The sequence below is a fragment of the Pinus tabuliformis genome, chromosome 9 (genome assembly GCF_031772625.1).
Source record: "Pinus tabuliformis cultivar Carrire ecotype Pingquan chromosome 9, CPIR1, whole genome shotgun sequence".
NCBI lineage: Eukaryota > Viridiplantae > Streptophyta > Pinopsida > Pinales > Pinaceae > Pinus > Pinus tabuliformis.
The window spans coordinates 1,221,984,367-1,222,006,569 of NC_142307.1; the positions used below are offsets into that span (position 1 = coordinate 1,221,984,367).

Sequence of the window (22,203 nt, forward strand, 5' to 3'; positions counted from 1 at the left end):
TCCAAATTACAAATTAAATAGATTTATTAATAACTATCCATCATTAATAATTAAGGTAGTTGGATGCAATGCTTATCTCTCACTAGACTTACAACAAATTAAATTAATCTTTACTCTTAAAATTATTTATATAAAAAAATAAAACAATTATAAATAAATAATAATTAACTTTAAATCCTTAATTATAATATTTACAATTTTACTTTTAACTTCTCTTATTTATAATTTTTAATATAAATAATAAAAACATTTTCTTAATAATTTCTTTCACCCTCCTACACAAAATAATTAGAATAAAAATATTTTTTTGCATTATAAAAATACTAATAAAAATATTTCTTTTGATTATAAAAATACTATACATTGTGAATGATATCGAGATTTTTTGACATATAAGGAACAATAACCCTAGAACATTTAATAAATAACCAAAGAGGTCCACATGAGATAGTTTGAAAAAATATGATGTTAAATACAACAAGAGGGTGGAAAAATTATATACTATGTTTGAAAAAATAACATGGTAGAAATTGGATATAATATTGGATATATTATATATAATATTGCAAATGTCAAATGATCTTAGCTCTAGTGATTTGGTAAACAATTTCCATGGATTTGTCTCTCAAGACTAGTTGTAACAGGTTTATTTGGGGCATTTATGAAATAATTATATCTAGTGTAATAATTGTTTTTCCAGAGTGCAGAATCTTCTTATCATAATTTAAAATTGACAAAGATAGATACAACCATATAGTCATACTGTTGAACTAAAATATGCATTTTTTTTTCCAAAAAAAGACACTCTTCAAAGAAATTAAGCATACCATAGAACAAAGTCCAAGTTAAACATTGCTTGAACTTGACATAGGCCTGTCAAAATCCTATGGGAATCATAAAAAAAATCCATAAAAACAAAGGCCTATAATAGCCAGCTACATGTCCACAAAATTACATTCACTCTCCGAAAGCGACTATCTATCAGAGAATTAATCTAAAACAAACTTGTTCATGTCCAATTGCAGAGCATCTTTTGAGAGGAAATCAACAACTAAGATATGCATCCTGATTTCTCATTATTGGTAAATCTTTTCCATTGTGAACAAGATTGGTCATTGATTTTAACATGGATAGCTTGCTTTCTCTATGTCCGTAGATTATAAACACTTGGATCTATGCTTGACCATCAATATGGATGTTTGGACGTCATATCTAGTAGGGTCTGTGCATTGATATAGTGGTATGGGCGTGGCGTAGACGAGAAAAAAAGGAAAGAAGTTGACATAGATTTCAATTCATTCATTGGTGATCATTCTTGGATGTGTCCTTTAGTATTGTCTTAGGTTAGCCCAAGTTCCTGCAAGAGTTTGGTGCAAGCTTCCCCTCCTGTCAGGTTGGGTATAGACATGGTACAATATTGGAGGTCTGTAGTTTATTTGGATTAAGCATAGAAATGACCTCTATACAATGTGGTATTGGGTTCAATCCCAGTGGCATGCTTGATATACCGGTTAAAATAATTGAGACCGAGTGTATGGGAAGCTAGATGATTTTATGAAAATAATTATTTTATTTGTTGCATCTGAAGATAAAGTTGGTTTTGTATGGCTAACGTAATAAACTCCTCTCGACCATTGCTTTTGAAGCCAAGCACAGTATGTTTTCCAAAAGGAAAAAAATGGTAATTTTTTTCATCATTTATAGTGTTTCTAGTGATGTAATTGATTTATATAAAATCCATGTAAGATACATCCATTCAACAAAAGCATAATAAACGAAAACTGAAGAGGATTTAACTCCTCTTAACAACAGAGATGTACAGCTCCAAGTAGAATTTTCAGTTGATCAGTTAAGGTCCTAGGATTACAGTGCTTCATATTTAAATTGCCATCTTGAACAAGATGAAACTTCTCTTTACAACAGATGTATAGCTCCAAGTAGGCTTTCAAGTTGATTAGTCCTAGAACTACATGGATTCATATTTAATTTTCCGTCTTTCAGATTCCATTTGTGAGTTTTGTTTGCTTATAGAAATTTATTATTTGAATGCTTTGACAGTTGACTCTAATTAAACTATAAAGCAAGTACAGGAATAAATTAAATGGGGCAAGTGTTCTATTTTATACAAGTGGGTCAATCAAAACTGACAATGATGGAGAAATTTGAACGCTTTAATGACGTTCTTGAGCCAGGACACCACTATCTGCCATGGATTTTTTGATAAAAGTCGAATTTATTAACTAAATGAATCTCCAGGTAAGATACCAGGAGAGTGTACAAACACTCACACAATCTAGTACATTCAATCAAGAGAACAACCCAGTACATATTCTCATAATCAGGTGGTTTGAACCACTCCTTGAATATTAGGATCTGAGATCTAAAGTTAGACTCTCAATCCTATCATCACCATAACAGTAAACTAAGTTTGGATTTGTCCATTAATTCTAACACTCCCCCTTAATGGAGAAATTGTCCACCACAAAACTCAAATGGCATACAACGCCTGCTGGTCTCAGTCTCAGCTAGGCTTACAATTAAAAACATGAAACATCTTGGTAACCGAGTTTTCATCTTAGTCTTCTTGTTAGAGAATCCATGGTTGTTAATTTTGAGTCGAGGCTTCATCTTCACTTTCCTCGCCTTGAGATAGTGATGTATCATCACCTCATTTCTTCCCTTGTGAAGGAAAACTTGAATTCTCATTCTCATCCTCCTTAGAATTATGGCAAGCTTAATAGGAGAATTTTCCTTCTTGCTATTTGTGGTGTCAACTATCTGAATGCCGACGATGAATTCTTCACCATTCAATACTGCAACTTCTGTGTTGACTTCATAAAGACATGGTGTTTCTAGCCATGCTTCAAGAAACATCAATTCTTCTTCAAAATTCATTGTTGTTTCTCACCTCCCAACATCTGCACAAAAAACGATCTTAGATTTATAAAGAGGACCACATTTACTTTCATCTTCCTGCTCCTTCAGGAGAGCTTTCATTTCACCATATCTCCCTACTTCATCCCTTTCTACTGTCATAGTTATGCCTTCAGCCTCTTCATTCAATTATGTAGGCATATTCTGCATTTGATCTGTATGTGAGGATAGGCCTTCCTTCTCACCAAATAGTAATCGTCAATAAGATGTTTTTCAATCATCAAATTGATCCACTCATCATGAGGTATATAAGTCTCATCAAACTTGATTTCTGCATCAGGAAAACTTTCAGGTTCTACAATAATGGATGTGTTTTCATCATCACAAATTTCAATTACACACACACATTCATCACCCATTATTGCATCTTTAGTTTTACAATCAAATATGGGATTGTTATCAAGAGCAATATCTTCAGCATCATTCCCCTCGTTCAAACAATATTTCATCTCTAAAACATCCCATAAGAATTTTGTACGAAGAATCTCTCCATATTCATATATTATGTTGAGTATGATGTTTTCATCTACTGCAAATGTTATAAGACTTAATACTAATGCATCTCCACTATCATTAGTAACATCTTCAACATAATCCAGTAAATTTACCTTCCATAGTACTGTTTTTATTTCATTTTCCCAGCTTTCATAATTCATACCTGAAAAAGATGGTAAATCTAGCATTAACCATTTAATAATCTCACCAAATTCAAAATGTGCTTCTTGATTAGCAGTTGGTCCATCACTATCAACCTGAAACAAATCACAAAATTCTGCAAAACAATATTTTGCACTTCTCCATTGATGCTTTCTCCTGAATTTCCTTCGAGACTCTTTCAATTTACTTTGAAGACCCATTTTCTTCTATTACTTTCTCCCTTGCAAGAACACTTTGACCAGGAATAGCTCACTGCCCACTGCACTTTTCTTGGGGCATTCAAGTTGAAGTCTTGGCATATAAATTCACTGATATTGAAGGGTTTCTCAGCAGAATTCAACCTTTCTGTTGAATTCAACCTCTCTAAAGAATTGAAGAGCTTAAACAATCCTGGAACGTCAGCCAAACTCGTTGTGCCGTTGTGTCCACTAATTCACGCATCCACAGTCCAAACAAAGTTGTTGCCACTGCGCAGATCCAGAGGCATGCCTAGCTGATCTCATGCAACTCCAAACTAATCCAGCTTCCATTCTCAACATAGCTTTAGCTACTGCCTGAACTGCCTCATCTTGGCTAATAATTCTTTTATGCAACTTGCCCACTTGACCTAACAGTTTCTCCTCCTCATTCTAACTGAGATTTATAACATGGATACCAGTCCAACGACTCATAACCTCTGCAATCTACTTAGGTGGGATAGATACTTGATGATAACAATTTAAAAATTTATGTATGGCCTAGAGATCTCACCATTGGAATTCAAATGTGGAATCTATGTGGAAATTAGATTGGAAATATGACAATCAAGTGTACACTCCCCATAATGATGCGAGTGAGATACTATCAAAACAAGCAATCAGTTGATCGAATATGACTATCAATGGAAATAGAGAGCTCGATTATAGTGGATAGGGGCCAGGAGTAAATGAAATAATTTAAACTCAATCAAGATTTTGCTTTGCGCAGCCACATTCTCCTTCACGCAACCACGATCTGTTTCTGCACTGATCCCAAACAGTAGACAACACACTTCTACAAATAACATATCGCCCTTCTTTTTCATAGACTATGGGATCAGACTTATGCTCCACATTCATCGCTCCTCCATGCGACAAGACTGGTGTGAGTTCCTCTCTACCTTGCGGCATCCCTCAGGCAGGTGCAAGCTCCTCACGGCGGCATTCTTGCAACCTTCTGCACACACCTAGTAGATGCAGAGCCACTCTGTGCCTCCTATGCACTAGATCTGCCAATGATCTCCACGCTACTACTACAATACCCGCACACGCGACCTTCAACTCAGTCGCAGTAGATCTGACTAAGCCTTACCTCCTCAAAGCTTTGTGCGACCACCAAGACTCAGCCTCCCATGGGAAAGAACCACCACTAAGCTTCCATTGCGGTCAGATCACAACAGTCACAGTCGGCCCCCCTACTTAACGCATGTCTAACCGACCATGTCCTCGCAGCCTCTATTGACCTCTACGTAGTCTCGATTAGCCTCCACCGGTGATTAGGCCTTCTTTAGGCAAGTGCAAGCTCCTCTCTGCCTCTTCTTCTCTCTGCGGATCCGACCAAGCAGCCAATTCAGCCTCCACTATTGCGCCCCTTTACCAACCACGCCCTTGACTTTCACACAGGCTGTTTGCAAGCAACCTTATGCTGATCAGTAGCGATCTGGCCTCTTCCTCGACCTACTCATCTTCCTTGAGCAATCTCAGCCTCCACACCTTATCCTAGCAGCTATGCTGGCAATCTGGCCTCCTTTCTGTTATTCCCTTTAGTAATCTGGTCTCCTCTCTGTGGGCTCTCCAAATGATTGCACAGGCACCTCTTTTACACAGCTATAGGTGCACTCCTCTTTGTTAATCAATTAATCACAAGCCATCTCAACTAACTTCTTCACGTGGAAAAACTAGGGACATCTCCCCCTTCTACAGGAACCCTCCTCAAAAGAAAAAACACAGAAATTCACCATTTTCCACACACGCAGCCTTAAAAAAAAATGCAGCAACTCAAATCGTCGCCACTCTTAAACGAGGCATCTACGACTAGTCGTACAGATACATCTAATTCCTGCGATGATACACCACAATCCTGTGACGATGCAGAAAATAAAATTCACATTAAGATTTCAAGGGTATCATTGCAATCCCTCTTTAGTTTCTCAGCGACTCGTCGCAATTACTCTTCAGATTCATAGCGACGATGTAACATCCCACAACTCGGTGTACAGGCCTCTCTTTCCTGCAGCTCTAATACCATGAAAAATGTTGAATTTATTAACTAAACGACTCTCCAGGTAAGATACCTGGAGAGTGTACAAACACTCACACAATCTATTACATTCAATCAAGAGAACAACCCAATACATATAGGCTTTCTCATAATTAGGGGGTTTGAACCACTCCTTGAATATTATGATCTAAGATCTAAAGTTAGACTCTCAATCCTATCATCACCATAACAGTGAACTAAGTTTGGATTTCTCTATTAATTCTAACATTTTTGGGTACAAAGTTGTAGGTTATCTTTCCTTACGAGTACAAAAGTTGGATGTGCAATCTGAGACAGACAACGGTATGCAATTTTTTCTACTCTATGGTGGAACTACTATTTGAGAAAAAAAAAAACTCTGTGTTTTTTATGTTAATAAACATACTATTAACGACCTTATTTTCATTTTGGAAAGTACACGTGAACAACTACTGTACCTTAAAATGCAAATATCGTAGGCATAGCAGTGTCTAGAATGAAGTGAATATCTTTCTTTTATTTTGATTTAAAATGATCTTTACATCAATCATTTTTACTGTTGCACGATAATGTATTTGTGATTGTAATTGCATCTTTGCAATATTATGCCATTTTACAGAAAGAAATGGATGCTTTTTAGAAGCTTAGCAATACAAGGGAGCAGATCCAAGCTTATGTCTTTGATGGTAGATTTTAGAACTTGTCTCTATTGATTTTAAAGATTCACCCTTCTTGCAGAGTTGAGAAAACCATATATATTTTATCGTCATACTAAAAAACCATTGCAATTTGTATCTACTAATTTATGTTTTGTGAACATTCAAAATTGCATTATGCTTTAGATTAGCTAAATGTTGCCATTTCCAAGTCACTAAAGAAAATGGAATGGAGTAACCATTGTTAAGAAGGTTTTTGCAATCAATATCGAATTTGTTTGTTATGGTTCATCTTTTAGCATCAGTAGATTCTAGACGAAGAACAGAAATAATGGTTTCTAAGCCAATAAGATGGATTAAGTAAATTTTGGGAGAGATGTGTAGACATTGAAACAGTCGACAATCATTTCATATAAAAAAATTAAATCCCCAAGAAATCACATTCTGTATAATAATAAACCCCTGTTTTAAAGAGCCATGAGCAGTTACACATATCCAAGTCTTTTGTGAAATAAAAATTAAAGCACTTATGAAATAAAAAATTAAAAGGTAGTAGCAATTAGACCCAAGGTGTTTGAAGAAAAAAAAATCAATCACTAACCTGAAGTGCAAATTTGCAGTTTCCTAGTAGTTTCCTTGGAGCCAATCTTGAGTTGGGCATGCAACGTAAGTCTGAATGGGCATATGCATTGAGCGAGAGTGTCAAGGAAGTAGACAGCCCAAATCTCTTGTGGGCATGTGCAATTTAAGGATGAAGCCAACCACCAACAATATTAACAAGGCTTTCACATTGGCATTGATTTGCAAATTTTTTGTAAAAGCAAGGCGGTGCCGCAGTGTACATTCTATAAAAGTAGCAGAAAGCAAGGTGTATTGTGGTTGGCAGTTGCAGACTTACCAAAAAAAGACAACTTTCCCTTACATTTTTAATCCACTTGCAAATCGATTTTGGTTGCAGAGGAACTTGCCAGTTGCATCGTTCATTGAGGAGGTAGCTTGCCATTGCGCTGGTCAGTGAGGAGGCAACTTGCCAAAAAACATTGTCAGATGGAAAATAAAGGGGGCGTAATAACGTTTTGGAAAATGTTTTGGACGTCAAAAATATGTCTTCCACCATTCTAGGCACGTCATGAAAAACGACCATCCACAAGTTTCCACCATTAAATACGGGGAAATGCCCGTCAAATTCCATCACTGCCCTTCGTTGTCCAATATCGCTGGGGTCATTTGCATCACTCCTATTTTTCTTTTTCCTCTTTTCTTTCATTTTCTGATGCTTCCTCTGATAAGCATAGTGCTGTTCCCAGCGAAGTCCATTTGAAACCTCAGAATTCATGTCGATAGACAATACTAGTAAATCATTCCTTGGAATAATCTTCTTCCTGCTTCAAGAAAAAGCAATGAACTATTGAATCTAACCAATTAACTTAATATAGTCTAAAACATTGGGAAAAAGGAGATACAGATCTTAAAGAATTTAGATCACAGTAAAGTAATGTTGCAACTAATTCAGTTTGAAAGGCAAACAAAAACTCCATACCTCCTCAACATGTGCTAGCCCAGGAATCGAATTTGATAGGCATTTTAGATAAAAATCAGACTTGAATTGAAAAAGAAGGAGTTGCAGCTCACAGGTGAGTACTGCACTTGGAGACTGCACTCAAACAAAGAGAACTCTCTCCGTACACTCTACTTACATCAAATGAGAAATTGCATCATTAAGTACATTACTAGAACTCAAGAAGTTGCAACCAAACTCCTAAACTCTAGGAAGAAATCCTAAACTAAGGATTTGAGTTACAAGTTGTGTAACCATTCCTCCATTAATAAAAAATAATATTAATTATTTTCAACTCCCCCCCTTAATGGAGAAAGGATAATCCTGAACTCCTAGCATCCCTCTAAACAATTCAAACTTTACACGCCCAAGAGGCTTAGTAAAAATATCAGCCATGTTATCACAAGTTTTACAATATTCAACACATATCTCTTTTGACTGTTGTTTCTCTCGAACAAAATGAACTTGAGTATCGATATTCTTGGTACTTTTATGAAAGACTGGATTGTATGCAAGCTTGATGGTACTCTGGTTGTCAGTTTTGATAATAGTTGATTCTTTCTGCTCTTCTCCTGCATCGTTGAGAAGTTTTCTCAACAAGATAGCTTCACATGTGGCTGCACACAATGCTTGGTACTCAGCTTCACATGAAGATAGAGCTACAGTCTGCTGCTTTTTGCTGCTCCATGCTATGACCCCGGATCCAATGCTGAATGCGTAACCTATGATAGATCTTCGATCATCCAAGTTACCTTCCCAATCGGAATCTGAAAAACGTGCTAGAATAACATCAGAAGTGTCAGTGTACAAAATGCCATAATTACTAGTACCACTAAGATACCTCAACACACTTTTTGCTGCGACCCAGTGACTTTCGAGTGGTTTTGACATGAACTGGCTCAACACACTAATAGAATATACCAAATCTGGCCTAGTTGTAGTTAGATATATCAAACTGCCAACTAGCTGTCTGTACATGGTAGCATCCACCTCTTTAGTATCGTCGTCACTGCTCAACTTTAAGTTCTATTGTAATGGTGTTGCTGCTGATCTGCACTGCTCCATTCTGAACCTTTCCAGCAAGCTTCTGGCATACTTCCCTTGAGTGAGAAAAGTTTGTCCAGAGTCTTTCCATACCTCCAATCCCAAGCAATAATGAAGGTTTTCAAGATCTTTCATCTCAAACACTTGTGACATCTGCTGTTTGATTTCTTTAGTCAGATTGTTAGCATTCCCTGTTATGATCATATCATCTACATAAAAAGAAATCAAAATAATTTGCCTCTGTTTATTAAACTTGGTATACAGATTTGGATCATTCAAGCTCCTATGAAAGCCCTGATGAACAAAAAATGAGTCAATTTTCTCATACCACGACCTGGGTGCCTGTTTTAAACCATAAAGTGCCTTTTCAATTTACACACAAGATGTTCTTGCCCCTTTTTCACAAAACCTTCAGGCTGTACTAAATAAATTTCTTCCTTCAAGTCACCATTCAGAAATGTAGACTTGACATCTAGCTGGTGTAGCTACCATTTGTGTTTTGTTGCTAAGGAAATTAGCATTCTAATGTTGTTTAATTTGGCTACAGGAGCAAAGGTGTCATCGAAATCTATTCCCTCTTTCTGTGAGTAACCCTTTGCTACCAGTCTAGCTTTAAGTTTCTCTATACTCCCATCTGCATTTATTTTTGGTTTTTACAGCCATTTGCATCCTATGGGAGTTTTACCTTCAGGCAATTCAACCAAATCCCAAGTATGGTTTCTGTTTATTGAATCTATTTCCTCATACATTGCAGCCCTCCATGCATCAGATTTACCTGCTTCCTCATAATTTGCAGGTTCTACAATGTTTACAATCTTTGACATTAATGCATAGTCTTTCAATTTAGAAGATAATAGAGTCTTCCTACCTGATCTCCTTGGTAGGGGACTTACCTCAATTTTGTCTATTTCAGCCTTTTCTGGGCTTGCATCATCATTGATTACATTGTCTGTTACTTCTTCTTCTTGTTTCTCCTCCTGCTCTTCATCTTCCTCACTGTTTTCTTCCAATAGCAATGGAATGTGCCAATCACTGTTAGAGTCATTCTTTCCTTCTTCAACCTGTTCATGAAATATGACATCTCTGCTTGCAAAAACCTTGTGAGTCATAGGATTAAATAACTCATATGCCTTGAACTTAGTGCCATATCCAACAAATATACATTTCAGGGCTTTAGGATCTAACTTCTTCCTATCTACCTTAGGTATATGAGCATAAGCTTTTGACCCAAATATTCTTAAATGACTCACTGCTGGTTTGAATCCAAACAATGCTTCAAAAGGGGTTTTGAAGCCTAAACATCTAGTAGGACTTCTATTCTTTAAATACACATTAGTGTTAATAGCTTCTGCCCAAAGGCCATTTGATAGACCCTTACCTTGAAGAATGCTCCTTGCGCACTCCACAAGAGTTCTGTTCTTCCGTTCTGCCACTTCATTCTGCTGTGGAGTGTGGGGCACTGTAAACTATTGCACAATCCCATGATGCTTGTAGAAATCCATGAACTCTCACAACTTGTATTCTCCCCCTTGATCTGAGCGGAGAATTTTTATCCTTCTTCCTGTCTGGTTTTCTACCATGGATTTAAACTCTTTAAAATACTGAAAGGCTTGACTCTTTTACTCAGAAAGTATATCCATGAAAATCTAGTGCAATCATCTGTAAATAAGGAAAAGTAATATGCTCCTCCTAATGGCATAGTTTGCATAGGTCCACAGATGTCTGTATGCACCAGTTCTAAAATGTCTCTTTCCTTTCTATTAACATGCAAAGGGAACTCTTCTCTATGCATTTTCCCTAATGCACATCCATCACAATCCAGCTTAACATTATGGAAAACAGGGAGTCCATCAACCATACCTTTTCTCTGAAGTAGGATGAGGTCTTGCAGATTAAGATGGTCGAATCTCTGATGCCAGATATTTTCGGCTGTCGATCCAGCTGCAACCATTACTTGTTGTGGCATACTCTTCACATGTAGTCTGTACAGGCTCCCCACGCGCACTCTTGTTGCAACTGTTTCCATCTGGCTATCCTTAATGACGTAGTTAGTCTTAAAGAATTGAACTCGCATGTCCTGATCAGTGATCATTGAGATAGAGACCAAATTTTTCTTAATTCCTGGAACATACAATACATTTTTAAGGTGTCTAATGTCTCCTCTAGGTAATTTTACACGAATGTCACCATATCCTTTGATCTCATGTCCACTATCATCTCCTATATAGATTTTCGACCCACATGAAGTTTCTTCAAGAAATTCAAACCAATCCTTCTTACCAGTGATATGTGAGGATGCGCCCGAGTCAACATACCATATGTCATCCTCATCTCCCTTTGAAGCTAAAAGGGCACAATCGACTATAAATAGTCGAAGTTCGTGGCTATGATCCTCTTCTTCCTTAACAAAGTAACCCTTATGTTTTCTCTGTTTGTTTCTTCCTTTGTTAGCTTGCCTCTTATAACAATCTTTAATCTGATGTCCAGGTTTTCCACAGTAAAAACATTTTTTGCTGGGAAAATTATTAGTATACATACCTTTAAATAGTCTCTTCTGAAATGTGTTGGCTCATTTCTGCTGCTGCTGCTGCGGTTGTTGATGCTGCTTTCCTTTATACTGTCTCCTTTTTGCCATCAGAGCAAGGTCATTGCTCTGTGATTTCAAATTTTGTCGTCGCTCTCATTCCTGTATCAGAATCCCTATCAGCTCTTCAAATAAAGGGGCTTTCTCCCTTGCTGACAACCCGGTGATAAACTTCTGGTATTCATCAGTCATTCTATTCAACGTGATCGTGACCAGATCTGAATCAGAAACTTTCTCTCCGATATCTCCCAATCTGTCCTTTAGGTCTTTGACTCTAGCAATGAATCTAGCAGCGGACTCATTCTCCTCCATCTTCAATGCAAACAGATTGCCTTTGAGTGACAAGACACGGTTTGTATTCTGCGTCCGGTAAAGGTTTCTGATCGTCGTCCAAATGTCAGCGACCGATTTACAATATCTAATATGTGGGATAATATTGTCCTTGACAGAAATCTTCAATATGACCTTTGCTTCTGTCTCCCTTTTATCCCAATCTTGTTCTTGTGTGGCTGATCCTGATCTCAGCTCATTTCCTATAACGATCGACCACGCATTTGCACTTTCAAGTAAAGTCTGCATCTTGAATTTCCAGTTGGTGAAATTTGATCCATCGAGTTTGCCAGACTCGTGGAGATACGATTCTATACTGTTATTCATATTGGATTGATAAAATTTCTGATCCTCTGATGAATAAGTCTATCCAACTGTACACTTTCAGGATACACTAAAAAAAAATCACCACATACCAGATCCGAACCTCTGTTTTGCTGAGGAAAAAAAATTGTATCTTCAATGCGCCACCACCAGGCAAGTCCGATCTGCTGCCACCGAGTAGATCAGGAACTCCAATGCGCCACCACCGGGCAAATCCGATCTGCTGCCATCGAGTAGATCAGGAACTCCAATGCGCCACCACTGGGCAAATCCGATCTGCTACCACCGAGTAGATCAGGAACTCCAATGCGCCACCACCGGGAAAATCTGATTTGCTGCCACTGAGTAGATCAGGAATTTCAAAGTGCCACCACCGGGCAAGGCTAATCTGCAAAAAATTGTAGATTTTTCAAAGAGAAAGAGGTTGGCACTTCTCGACAGCGAAATACCCGCGCCGAAAACAAAATCGATGCATCTTACGAAATTGGTGCGATTCAGGCTTGATTTTCCGCGCCAATAGCACTTTCTGGAGCGTTGGCGCGACTATAGCTTTCAAAACCGCGCCAAATGGAGCGACTGTTCCCTAATAAACTGCGCCAACCCTTTCTTCTGCTCAAAAATGGCGTGACTGTTCGCGACGAAACCGCGCCAACACTTTTTTCTGCTCAGAGATGATAAGTCATCTGAGACCTGTCTTCAGGTGTTACTACAGTCCACCTGATTCTACGAATGCTTCTGTACACTCCACCGCCACTATAGTTCTGTAATCAATGATGCATCCTAAAAAAAATTAAGGCTATCCCTACTCTGTGCTCTGATACCAAGATAAAAATCAGACTTGAATTGAAAAAGAAGGAGTTGCAGCTCACAAGTGAGTACTGCACCTGGAGACTGCACTCAAACAAAGAGAACTCTCTCCGTACACTCTACTTACATCAAATGAGAAATTACATCATTAAGTACATTACTAGAACTCAGGAAGTTGCATCCAAACTCCTAAACTCTAGGAACAAATCCTAAACTAATGAGATGCATTACAACTTGTGTAACCATTTCTCCATTAATACAAAATAATATTAATTATTTTCAACTATTTTGTCAGTCATAAGGCATTTTCACGATTTTTGAGACCTAGAAATTTTAGATAAATTTTTTGAATTTTTAGATAACTAATTTTTGATACGTACTTGAAATGATTGAAAACCTATTTTTGAACTACAACCATTTTTCCGAAAGGTCACAAATGTCTATTTATTTTCATGAGATTTTCTAGCTACCAGTATGTTGGCATTGGGCATCTTGGCATCTACTTGGCAACATATAAAGGTGAACTGACCATAAGAGAATGCAGTTGTGTTGGAAAGTAATCAGAAAATGCAGTTGTGTTGCAAAATAATCACAGGTTACTACTATTATAGGGCAAGTTCTTAGTTCAAATAGGCCACATGTATAAATTCAACTATGAGTCAAATGTATTGGCCAATTGATAATTTAGGAGAAGGGAATGTACAATTTTTGTTACGAGAGATATTATGTTTGGAGTTTGATTTTTTTGTGGCGTACTAATAAATTTTTTCCTTGTACTATTTTGAACCATAATGGAATGTATATGGGGTTTTCTAGTTACCTTCTAAAAACATACTTGAAGTAACTTCTCTTTACTTGTTAAAAAATTAATGGAAATAATTCAATTCAAGAATGAGAAAATCTATTTGGGTGTTGAGTGGTTTTAAATTTGGGTTCCAATAGAATTGAAGGTTCACATCATATTGAAATCTATGCTTGCTAACTTATGGTTGCAAATTCTATAATAATGAAAATAAAGTATACATGGCTCTACAAGAGGTGATAGGACTTAGTAATACATTTGGTGAGGGAGCCCAAACGGTCAGCTCAACTGGTCAAGTCAGTGCCTAGCCGATCGGGAGGTCACAGGGTCGCCTCACCGATTGGGAGGTCACAGGGTCAATTCTCCCCGAAAGCCCCGATCGGAAGGTCACACGATGGCCAATGGGGAGGTAACAGGGTCGCCTCACCGATCGGGAGGTCACAGGGTCAATTCTCCCCGAAAGCCCTGATCGGAAGGTCACACGATGGCTGATCGGGAGGTCACAAGGTCACCTCGCCAATCAGGAGGTCAGAGGGTCGCTTCGCCGATCGAGAGGTCACAGGGTTACCTCACCGATCGAGAGGTCACGGGGTCAGTTCTCTCCGAAAGCCCCAATCAGAAGGTCACACGGTCACCTCCCCAATCGGGAGGTCACAAGGTCAATTCTCCCCAAAAGCCCTTGGGTCAGGTCTAGCTATTGGCCAAGGGGTAGGATCCCCTTTGGGGTCGATCAGCCTAGTTCTTGCCATGCACATAACCGGGGGTGTCCCTGAACCACACAGAATAAAATAAAAAAAAATTATATATATATATATATATATATATTTTGTGAGGGGAAAGAGAATTAATTTTTTCCTCCTTGCACTTTTTTATAATGGAAGTGATGACAATAATTGATGCCTTAAGATTCAATTAATCTTAACCATCCAAAAATATGATCTCAATTGCATATGTAGTAAAATAATGATAAGAATTGAACAACTACTGAATGGTTACTTTTTTCTTCCCATGGTTACTCCTTCCAAGAATAGAATATTTCATTATTGATGATAACTAGAAAACATACCTCTTATTCTCATGACTAATAGGTCCATTCACTTTGGTTATGCCTTAATTTATCCATTCAATAATCATATGGCATTTTCCCGATCATAATGCATTTTCAATTTTATTATTTGTAACCATTTGATTTCTCTCACTAAAATATGTAAAAGTAGTAAAGTTGAAATTAAAATTGATAAAAATTGGAAAAACATTAAACATTACATTGGGAAATCATATAAAGAAATTTATTAGTAGCGATTAAAAAAAAAAGAAACTTATATCAAATTAATGAAGAATGGATTAAAATAAAATAAATTAATATAAAATTAAAATTAAAATAAGAATCATATAAAATAGGTGAATTTTTTCTTTTTTCTTTTCATAAATATGTGAAATATTTTAAAATAATTATGTTATTGAAGGTTAATTTTTTGATCAATTCTTTTTGGTGAATGGTTAATTTGTTATGAGTATTGGAGTCATGATTGCCATTACACCAAAACCCGCAGGTGTTAGTAAACAGACACATCACTAGATTTAAGGACATGCCATGAAACACACGAGGAGCGTTTACCTTCTACAGCGCCATTAACGGGGAGCCAACAATCTCCTCCCCCACAACGCGAGCCCAGTGTGTTTCGAACTCGAGACCTCTGGCTCTAATACCACTTGTTGTTCTTCATGCTCCTGAATTTACTGTTCATTTTCTTGTATTGGTGGTATGTCTTTCTGCTACTCTTCAAACCTGTCAATAACCTTCTTGAGCTCCAACTCACCTAAAGTGCTCTTGAACATTTCTGACTCATTAAATATAACATCCCTGCTTCTAATAATTTTATGTTTGACTGGATCCCATAGACGATAACCAAAATCTTCATCTGCATATCCCAAAAAAATGCATTTCATCGATTTATCATCTAGCTTAGTTCTATTTTCTTTGGGAATATGTACGAATGCTTCACATCCAAAGATTTTCAAGTGAGAATAATTCAAATTCTTACCAGTCCAAACTTCTTCAAGGATATCACCATCCAAGGCTGTAGTTGGAGATCTATTTATGAGGTAGCAAGAGGTCCTGACTGCTTCAGCCCAAAAATTCATCTCCAAACCGGAATTGGACAAGATATTTCGCACCTTTTCCATAATGGTGCAATTCTTCCTTTCTGCGACAGCATTTTGTTGAGGAGTACTAGGCATGGTCTTCTCATGCTTTATGCCAAACCTGTTACAATATTCCTTAAATGCATTTGAGCATGATGCCCAAACCTTCCTGGATGCATCATCTATAAATGTTACAAAATATGATGCTCCTCCTAATGATTTGATATTAACAGGCCCAAACACATCTGAGTGTACCAATTCTAACACATTTTCCTTTCTATCATAGCCACCTCTAAGAAATGAAACCCTTCTTTGTCTACTATATATACAATGCTCACAAAGATCAAGATTGTAGGATTTCAAACTTGGAAATAAATTTTTACCAACAAGGTTTTTTAATCCCTTCTCGCTCATGTGACCCAAGCACTCATGCCACAGATCTGCTGAATTTCCTTCTTTTGTGACAGCAACCAAATCTGATTTTCCTATCAGTGTCTTCATTGTGTATAATGTTCCTTTCTTTGGTCCTTTCGCCACGACCAATGCACCTTTGCTAATTTTCCAGCCTCATTTTTCAAATCTTGTCGAATAGCCTTCATCATCCAGTCATCCTGTAGAGATTAAACTCATGCGCATTTCTGATACATGCCTGACCTATTTCAACAATATATCTTGTCCATCTTTCATCTTGATCTGAACATCTCCCACTCCAACAATACTGCAAAAATGATTATTCCCCAAATGCGCTCTACTATAATCACCAGGATTACATGAAACAAAACTACCTTTGCACGGGGTTACATGGTGAGATGCCCCGGAGTCAAGGATCCAATCAAAGCTACTACTAGATGTACATACAAATGCATCCTCTACTAAAACAGTAAACAACACATCACCATCTGTGGCTACAGCAGTAGTCTCACCTTCATTTGTGTTGGATGACTTGTGATTTGTATTAAACGGTCTCTGATCATTTTGTCTTTTCTTCCAAAATCGACATTCTTTCTTGATGTGCCTAGGTTTTCCACAATGAAAGCAGATGATCATTCCTCTCCTTGATTTTGATCGGCCTCTCGATCTTGATCGCGCTTGCCGTCCTCGATCCATTCTCCTACCACAATCAGCTAGAGCTAGAGCCTCTCCTCCCTGGTTTTCCGCAGTTGACTTGCATTACAGCTCCTCATTCATTAAACTACTGCTGACATCATCAAACTTCAAGGTCCCTGTAGTTGCTGAAGTGCTCATAGCTACAATTAAATTTTCCCAACTGTCTGGCATAGAACACATCAGCAAAATGGCTCTAATTTCATCATCTAAAATGATTTTAACAGAGGCAAGCTGATTAGTAATAATATTAAATGCATTCAAGTTCTCAGCAACTGAAGCACCCTCTTTCATCTTGATATTATAAAGCTTCTTCATCAAGAACACTTTGTTTGATTTCGTGTTCTTCTCATATAGATCATGGAGCTTATTCCATAATCATTCTGTCGTCTTTTCTCCGGACACATTGAAATAAACATTCTTTGCTAAATATTGGCAGATTGTTGCAATCACCTTTCTATATAGCTTATTCCACTCTTCATTTGTCATCGATGAGGGTTTCTTTGTTGTGCCCTCAATCGGAAAATATTGATCCTTTAAAATCAGTATATCCTCCATCTGTGATTTCCATAAGGCAAAATTAGCCCCGCTCAACTTCTCCATATCTGTAACTGTTGTCTCCATTTTCAATCAAATTCACGCCACAAAACACAAAAACTCCACTTAAAAATAAAACTTTAATTCTTACTCTTTAAATTTAGTAATAATTATCTTTCTCCTTTTAAAATACCCTTTTCAAAATTCCTGCTCCTTTTAAAATATACTTTTCAAAATTCCAACATATAATTATATATGTTTCATAATAAATATAAAAACATATATAATGTTTTAACCTTTTCACATTTCACACATACATATGTTGGTTTGAGAAAAAACTTGACGTATACGTGCAAGCTTGATGTAAAAAAACACTTACAAACACCACGTTTCAACTCCGAACTCCACGGATCTCCATGTTTCAAATTCCAGCAACACTTTTCAACATAGATCCATGACCTTGTTTTTCTTGCAGCGACTGTGTTTTAATTCCAGCATTCCTCAACTATTTCCTGGACAGATCCTTCAACAGCTCCAGGGGTAACAACCAACGTTTTAACGAACACTGCCAGAATAAGGCGATGGCACTAAGCGGCTTGCACAATGGATATTTGACCCTAGCTCCGATACCAGTTGTTAAATCGGATTGCCGTTACACCAAAACCCGCAAGTGTTAGTAAACAACACAGCCATTAACGGGGAGCGAACAATGAGACCATCATTTTTGAACGAGAAAATTTAAACATAACTAAAACATTAAAGGAAAAAAAATTAGCATGACTGATTAAAAAATCCAAATTCCACTCTGATACTCGATACAAATCTCTCTCCAATTTTTTTCCCAGATTACAACTCTGGTGCTAGGCACAAATCTCTCCCATTTTTTTCATGGGCTACTGAACAAGGTGCTGAACAGAGGAGAGAAAGTTGACCGACAACTTCCGCTGTCGAGTCTTTTTTCTTTTCGTCAACCAATCGTTGTGTGTATACAAAGAAGAATAGGGAGTCAGAATTTAGTAGACAAAAATGGACTTGTGAAGGATACAAAGTGACGGTTTAGATGGGAAAAAAATTTTTAGAAGATTGAGGGAAATGTAGAGTTGTGTACTTTGGAAAACACAAACCGGCTGGCTCATTCATATACGTTCATTTTACATAATCCTTATCTACCTTATTCTTCTCTTCAAATGATGTCAGCTTTTAGTTTTCAAACCTAAAGGGAAGAGTGTTACGTTTTCCAAAACCTCGGGTACCAAAGTCTTTGCTCACACGATCATTGTAGGTTGGGATGCCTTTAATCCGGAAGGGTCAATACTAAAAGTTTATTTTATTTTGACTTTTCAATATTCCCAAGTTCAATATTTTTTTTCACAGGGAAACAGAATATTTCAAAATTTTATGTATATTTCACACATCACATTTTATGTATATTTCACACATCACATTTTTTATTATGTCAAGTAGATATCAAATACATAATTTTATTTATAAACTATAGTAATATCACAATTTAGGTAGGAATTATATAGAGGGAATTTGATAGAACCATTTATTCATAATTTCTAAAAAACATGTAGAAGAAATTTAATTGGATTATTTAGTTATAATTTATATAGGAATTATATAGAAGGAATTTAATAGGTTAATTTATTTTTTCCCTCTTAAATACCATTTTGCATATGCAATGAAAGTTTGTTAAAAGGTAATGGTCCAATAATTAAAACAATTGCATTGTGTTTTTTAAAGGAATTCAAAATATAGTATTATTTTATAAATATCATTACAATTGCATTGAGTTTTTTAAAGGAAATCTAAATATGGTATTATTTTATGAATATCATTGCAACTTCTAACTAAAAAGAACATTTAAAAGCTCCAACAACACAAATTTTCATAAAAAAAATATAGCTTACAAGAAATTTATACTGTAAGAATTATGGTCCTAATGATTCATGCACTTGTGCATTATGATGTAAAACATCATTTACAACTGAACACAGAAATAACATTATATTTTTTTAATATTAATTTGATATTGAATGTTTCATAATAAAGAGCTAAAGTTGCATCAAATCAATTTTGATCACTAGTGCTCGTTGTAGTGCTCGTTGTAGTGTCTTCATATTAAATAGAGATAAAAAAGACATGCAGTATTCTTCATAAATTCAATCAAACAATCAGTGTTTGAAATTACACTTACAATAGTATAGTTGGTATGAGTTTATTGTATATCGTTAAGGGATTCTTTGAATAACAATCTTCTCGCTTAAAATTTGTTGTTTCTCTTATGGACTATATTAGTGTCATGTATTACATTATATAAATATTATTTTGTGTACATAATATGTGTACTATGTCTATTCCTCAAATTCCTAAAATGGTATAAAAATTCATATGAACTTGAGTCCCTCACGCAGGGCTCGGGAACATGGAAGAGATCTGAGAATTGATCCTCTATACATAGATTAGTCTAGGTGTGTGTCGATTTTTGTATCTAAGACAATTTTGTTTTGTATGTAAGAAAATTTTGTTGTTTGTTTTATATCACAAGCTTTGTTGTTCTTCACAAAACTCTGCAGCTTCGTTTGTAAAAGGGTTTAGTTCCAACTGATCACATTAGTCAGAGAAGAAAATGAAACTATGTACGAGAGCCAATGGTCTGAACCAGCCGACACAGACCAATAGACGAGAGTGGCGCTCTATAAGATCTGAGCGGATAATGGAGCTGGAGATTCGATTGTGGAACCAGCGCAGAGCCACAATAAACAACCTGTGATTCAGTGTTGGTGCCTTTGTCTTGTTCTCTTGCTGGACGAGGTTTCATTAAAGGCGTTATAGATTCTCAACAAATTCGTGCTTCGTAGAAATCTAAACTGACAAGGTCAAACCTGTGAGCGATAATTTTTTCTAGACGAGAATTGTACATCTATTGTTGTTGGGTATCTCAAAATAATTCTAATTAGATCATGCTGTGAAGGTAATACTTGTTTGGTGGCCACGAAGTGCACCATGGAAATTCCCTTAACAATTGCAAGGGATTACTTACAATCTATATCAAACTGTTAAAGGTGATCTGTATTTGAGTCTTCCCCTTTTCGTCTGGCACCATGTTCTACACTTCGTTGAAGCGGGTGCCCAAGTTGGTTTGGAAGACGCTGAGCCGTGACTGCTCGTCGCGTTATTCATCCTCCAGTGTGGCCAGGTCAAAATTTTGTACAACTCCACCAGATTGGAAAGAACATCAATTCCTCGACCCAGGTTTACTAGATTGGAAATAGATGCTTCGACATAGAAACTCTTGCAGCATTTGTTGCAGGGATTCAAGATGGCATTAATATGTTCTCTGTTTCTTTTGTATTAGTCCAACACCAGTGACAGTTAAATGGCAACTCTGATGCTTTCCAATTCATTTTATTTCTCGATTTCGACTTGTTTTGTGCATGGGAAAAAATTATGGAAGAAGTGCTGAGCTCAAGGAGAGGAAATATTTACTGCCAGTTTCACCTGTAAATGGGAGCGCATAATTGAAACCCTCGTTTTTGTATTTCATAGTTCACTTTCATCATGAGGGTAACCATGAGCTTCACGCTTCCATGCTTCACACCATCGCTGGAGGATTGTTGGTTTGGGAATCAAATTTTATTTCTACAGAAAAAAATTACTTTTAAGGTAATGGAATCTGTGTGACCTGACTGTTATACTGTTAACTGATATTTTTTTATTTTTAAGTTGGTTTGTAAATTGAAAAGTGCAGAGCCCAATTATTGAATAGTATAACATTATCTAAATCTATGGTTCGTGGTTCCTAGAAACCCCAAACACATTATTGGATTAATTTTGTTAATATATTGTTACGCTTTGTGGTTTTCGGAGGATGCGGTGACCCATTAACAATAAACGATAATTTCTGGTTATAGTATGAGATAATTTTTGGTTATAGTGTGAGATACGTGTTTGTTAGACAAGTTACTTTGTACGATTGAATGCTGCAAATATTCAATATTCAGAGGAATTTTCTAATAACTGGACAATTCAAGTTGCTATGTCTTTGTCAGATAATTCAAGCTGCTATGTCTTTGTCAGATAGGAGTCTATTAATAGAATGGTTCAACATTGAGACTGCTTTTTTGGCATAGTGTTCAAATGAAAGTGTGAATTTTCTAGATAGCTGGAAAATTCAGGGTGCTATGTCTTTGTTAGATGGGAGTCTATTAATAGAATGGTTTAACGGTTTAACATTGACACTGTTTCTTTGCAATAGTGTTCAAATGAAAGTGTGTCAAGAAGTGTTGATCTTATAAATATGTATTTTAAATGGGTAAATTCGTAAACCCGAAGTTGTGGTGAAGAAAGAGTACAGTATGGGAGATTTGAGTGTGGGTGTAAGTGTTAGTGATGATCAGATTAAACATATATCTGTGTTGTAATTCTATTACTGTAATTTGTGATTTTTGTATTGATCTTT

At 36.6% G+C, this 22,203-nt stretch overlaps 1 protein-coding gene across 1 annotated transcript; it reads right to left on the reverse strand.

The window, feature by feature from the left end:
* Window positions 1-11,785: 11,785 nt before the first annotated feature.
* On the reverse strand, window positions 11,786-12,346 carry LOC149152933 (uncharacterized). Its single transcript, XM_089443641.1, has one exon. It carries the CDS (start codon window positions 12,344-12,346, stop codon window positions 11,786-11,788), a length of 561 nt encoding a protein of 186 aa, XP_089299767.1.
* Window positions 12,347-22,203: the final 9,857 nt, after the last annotated feature.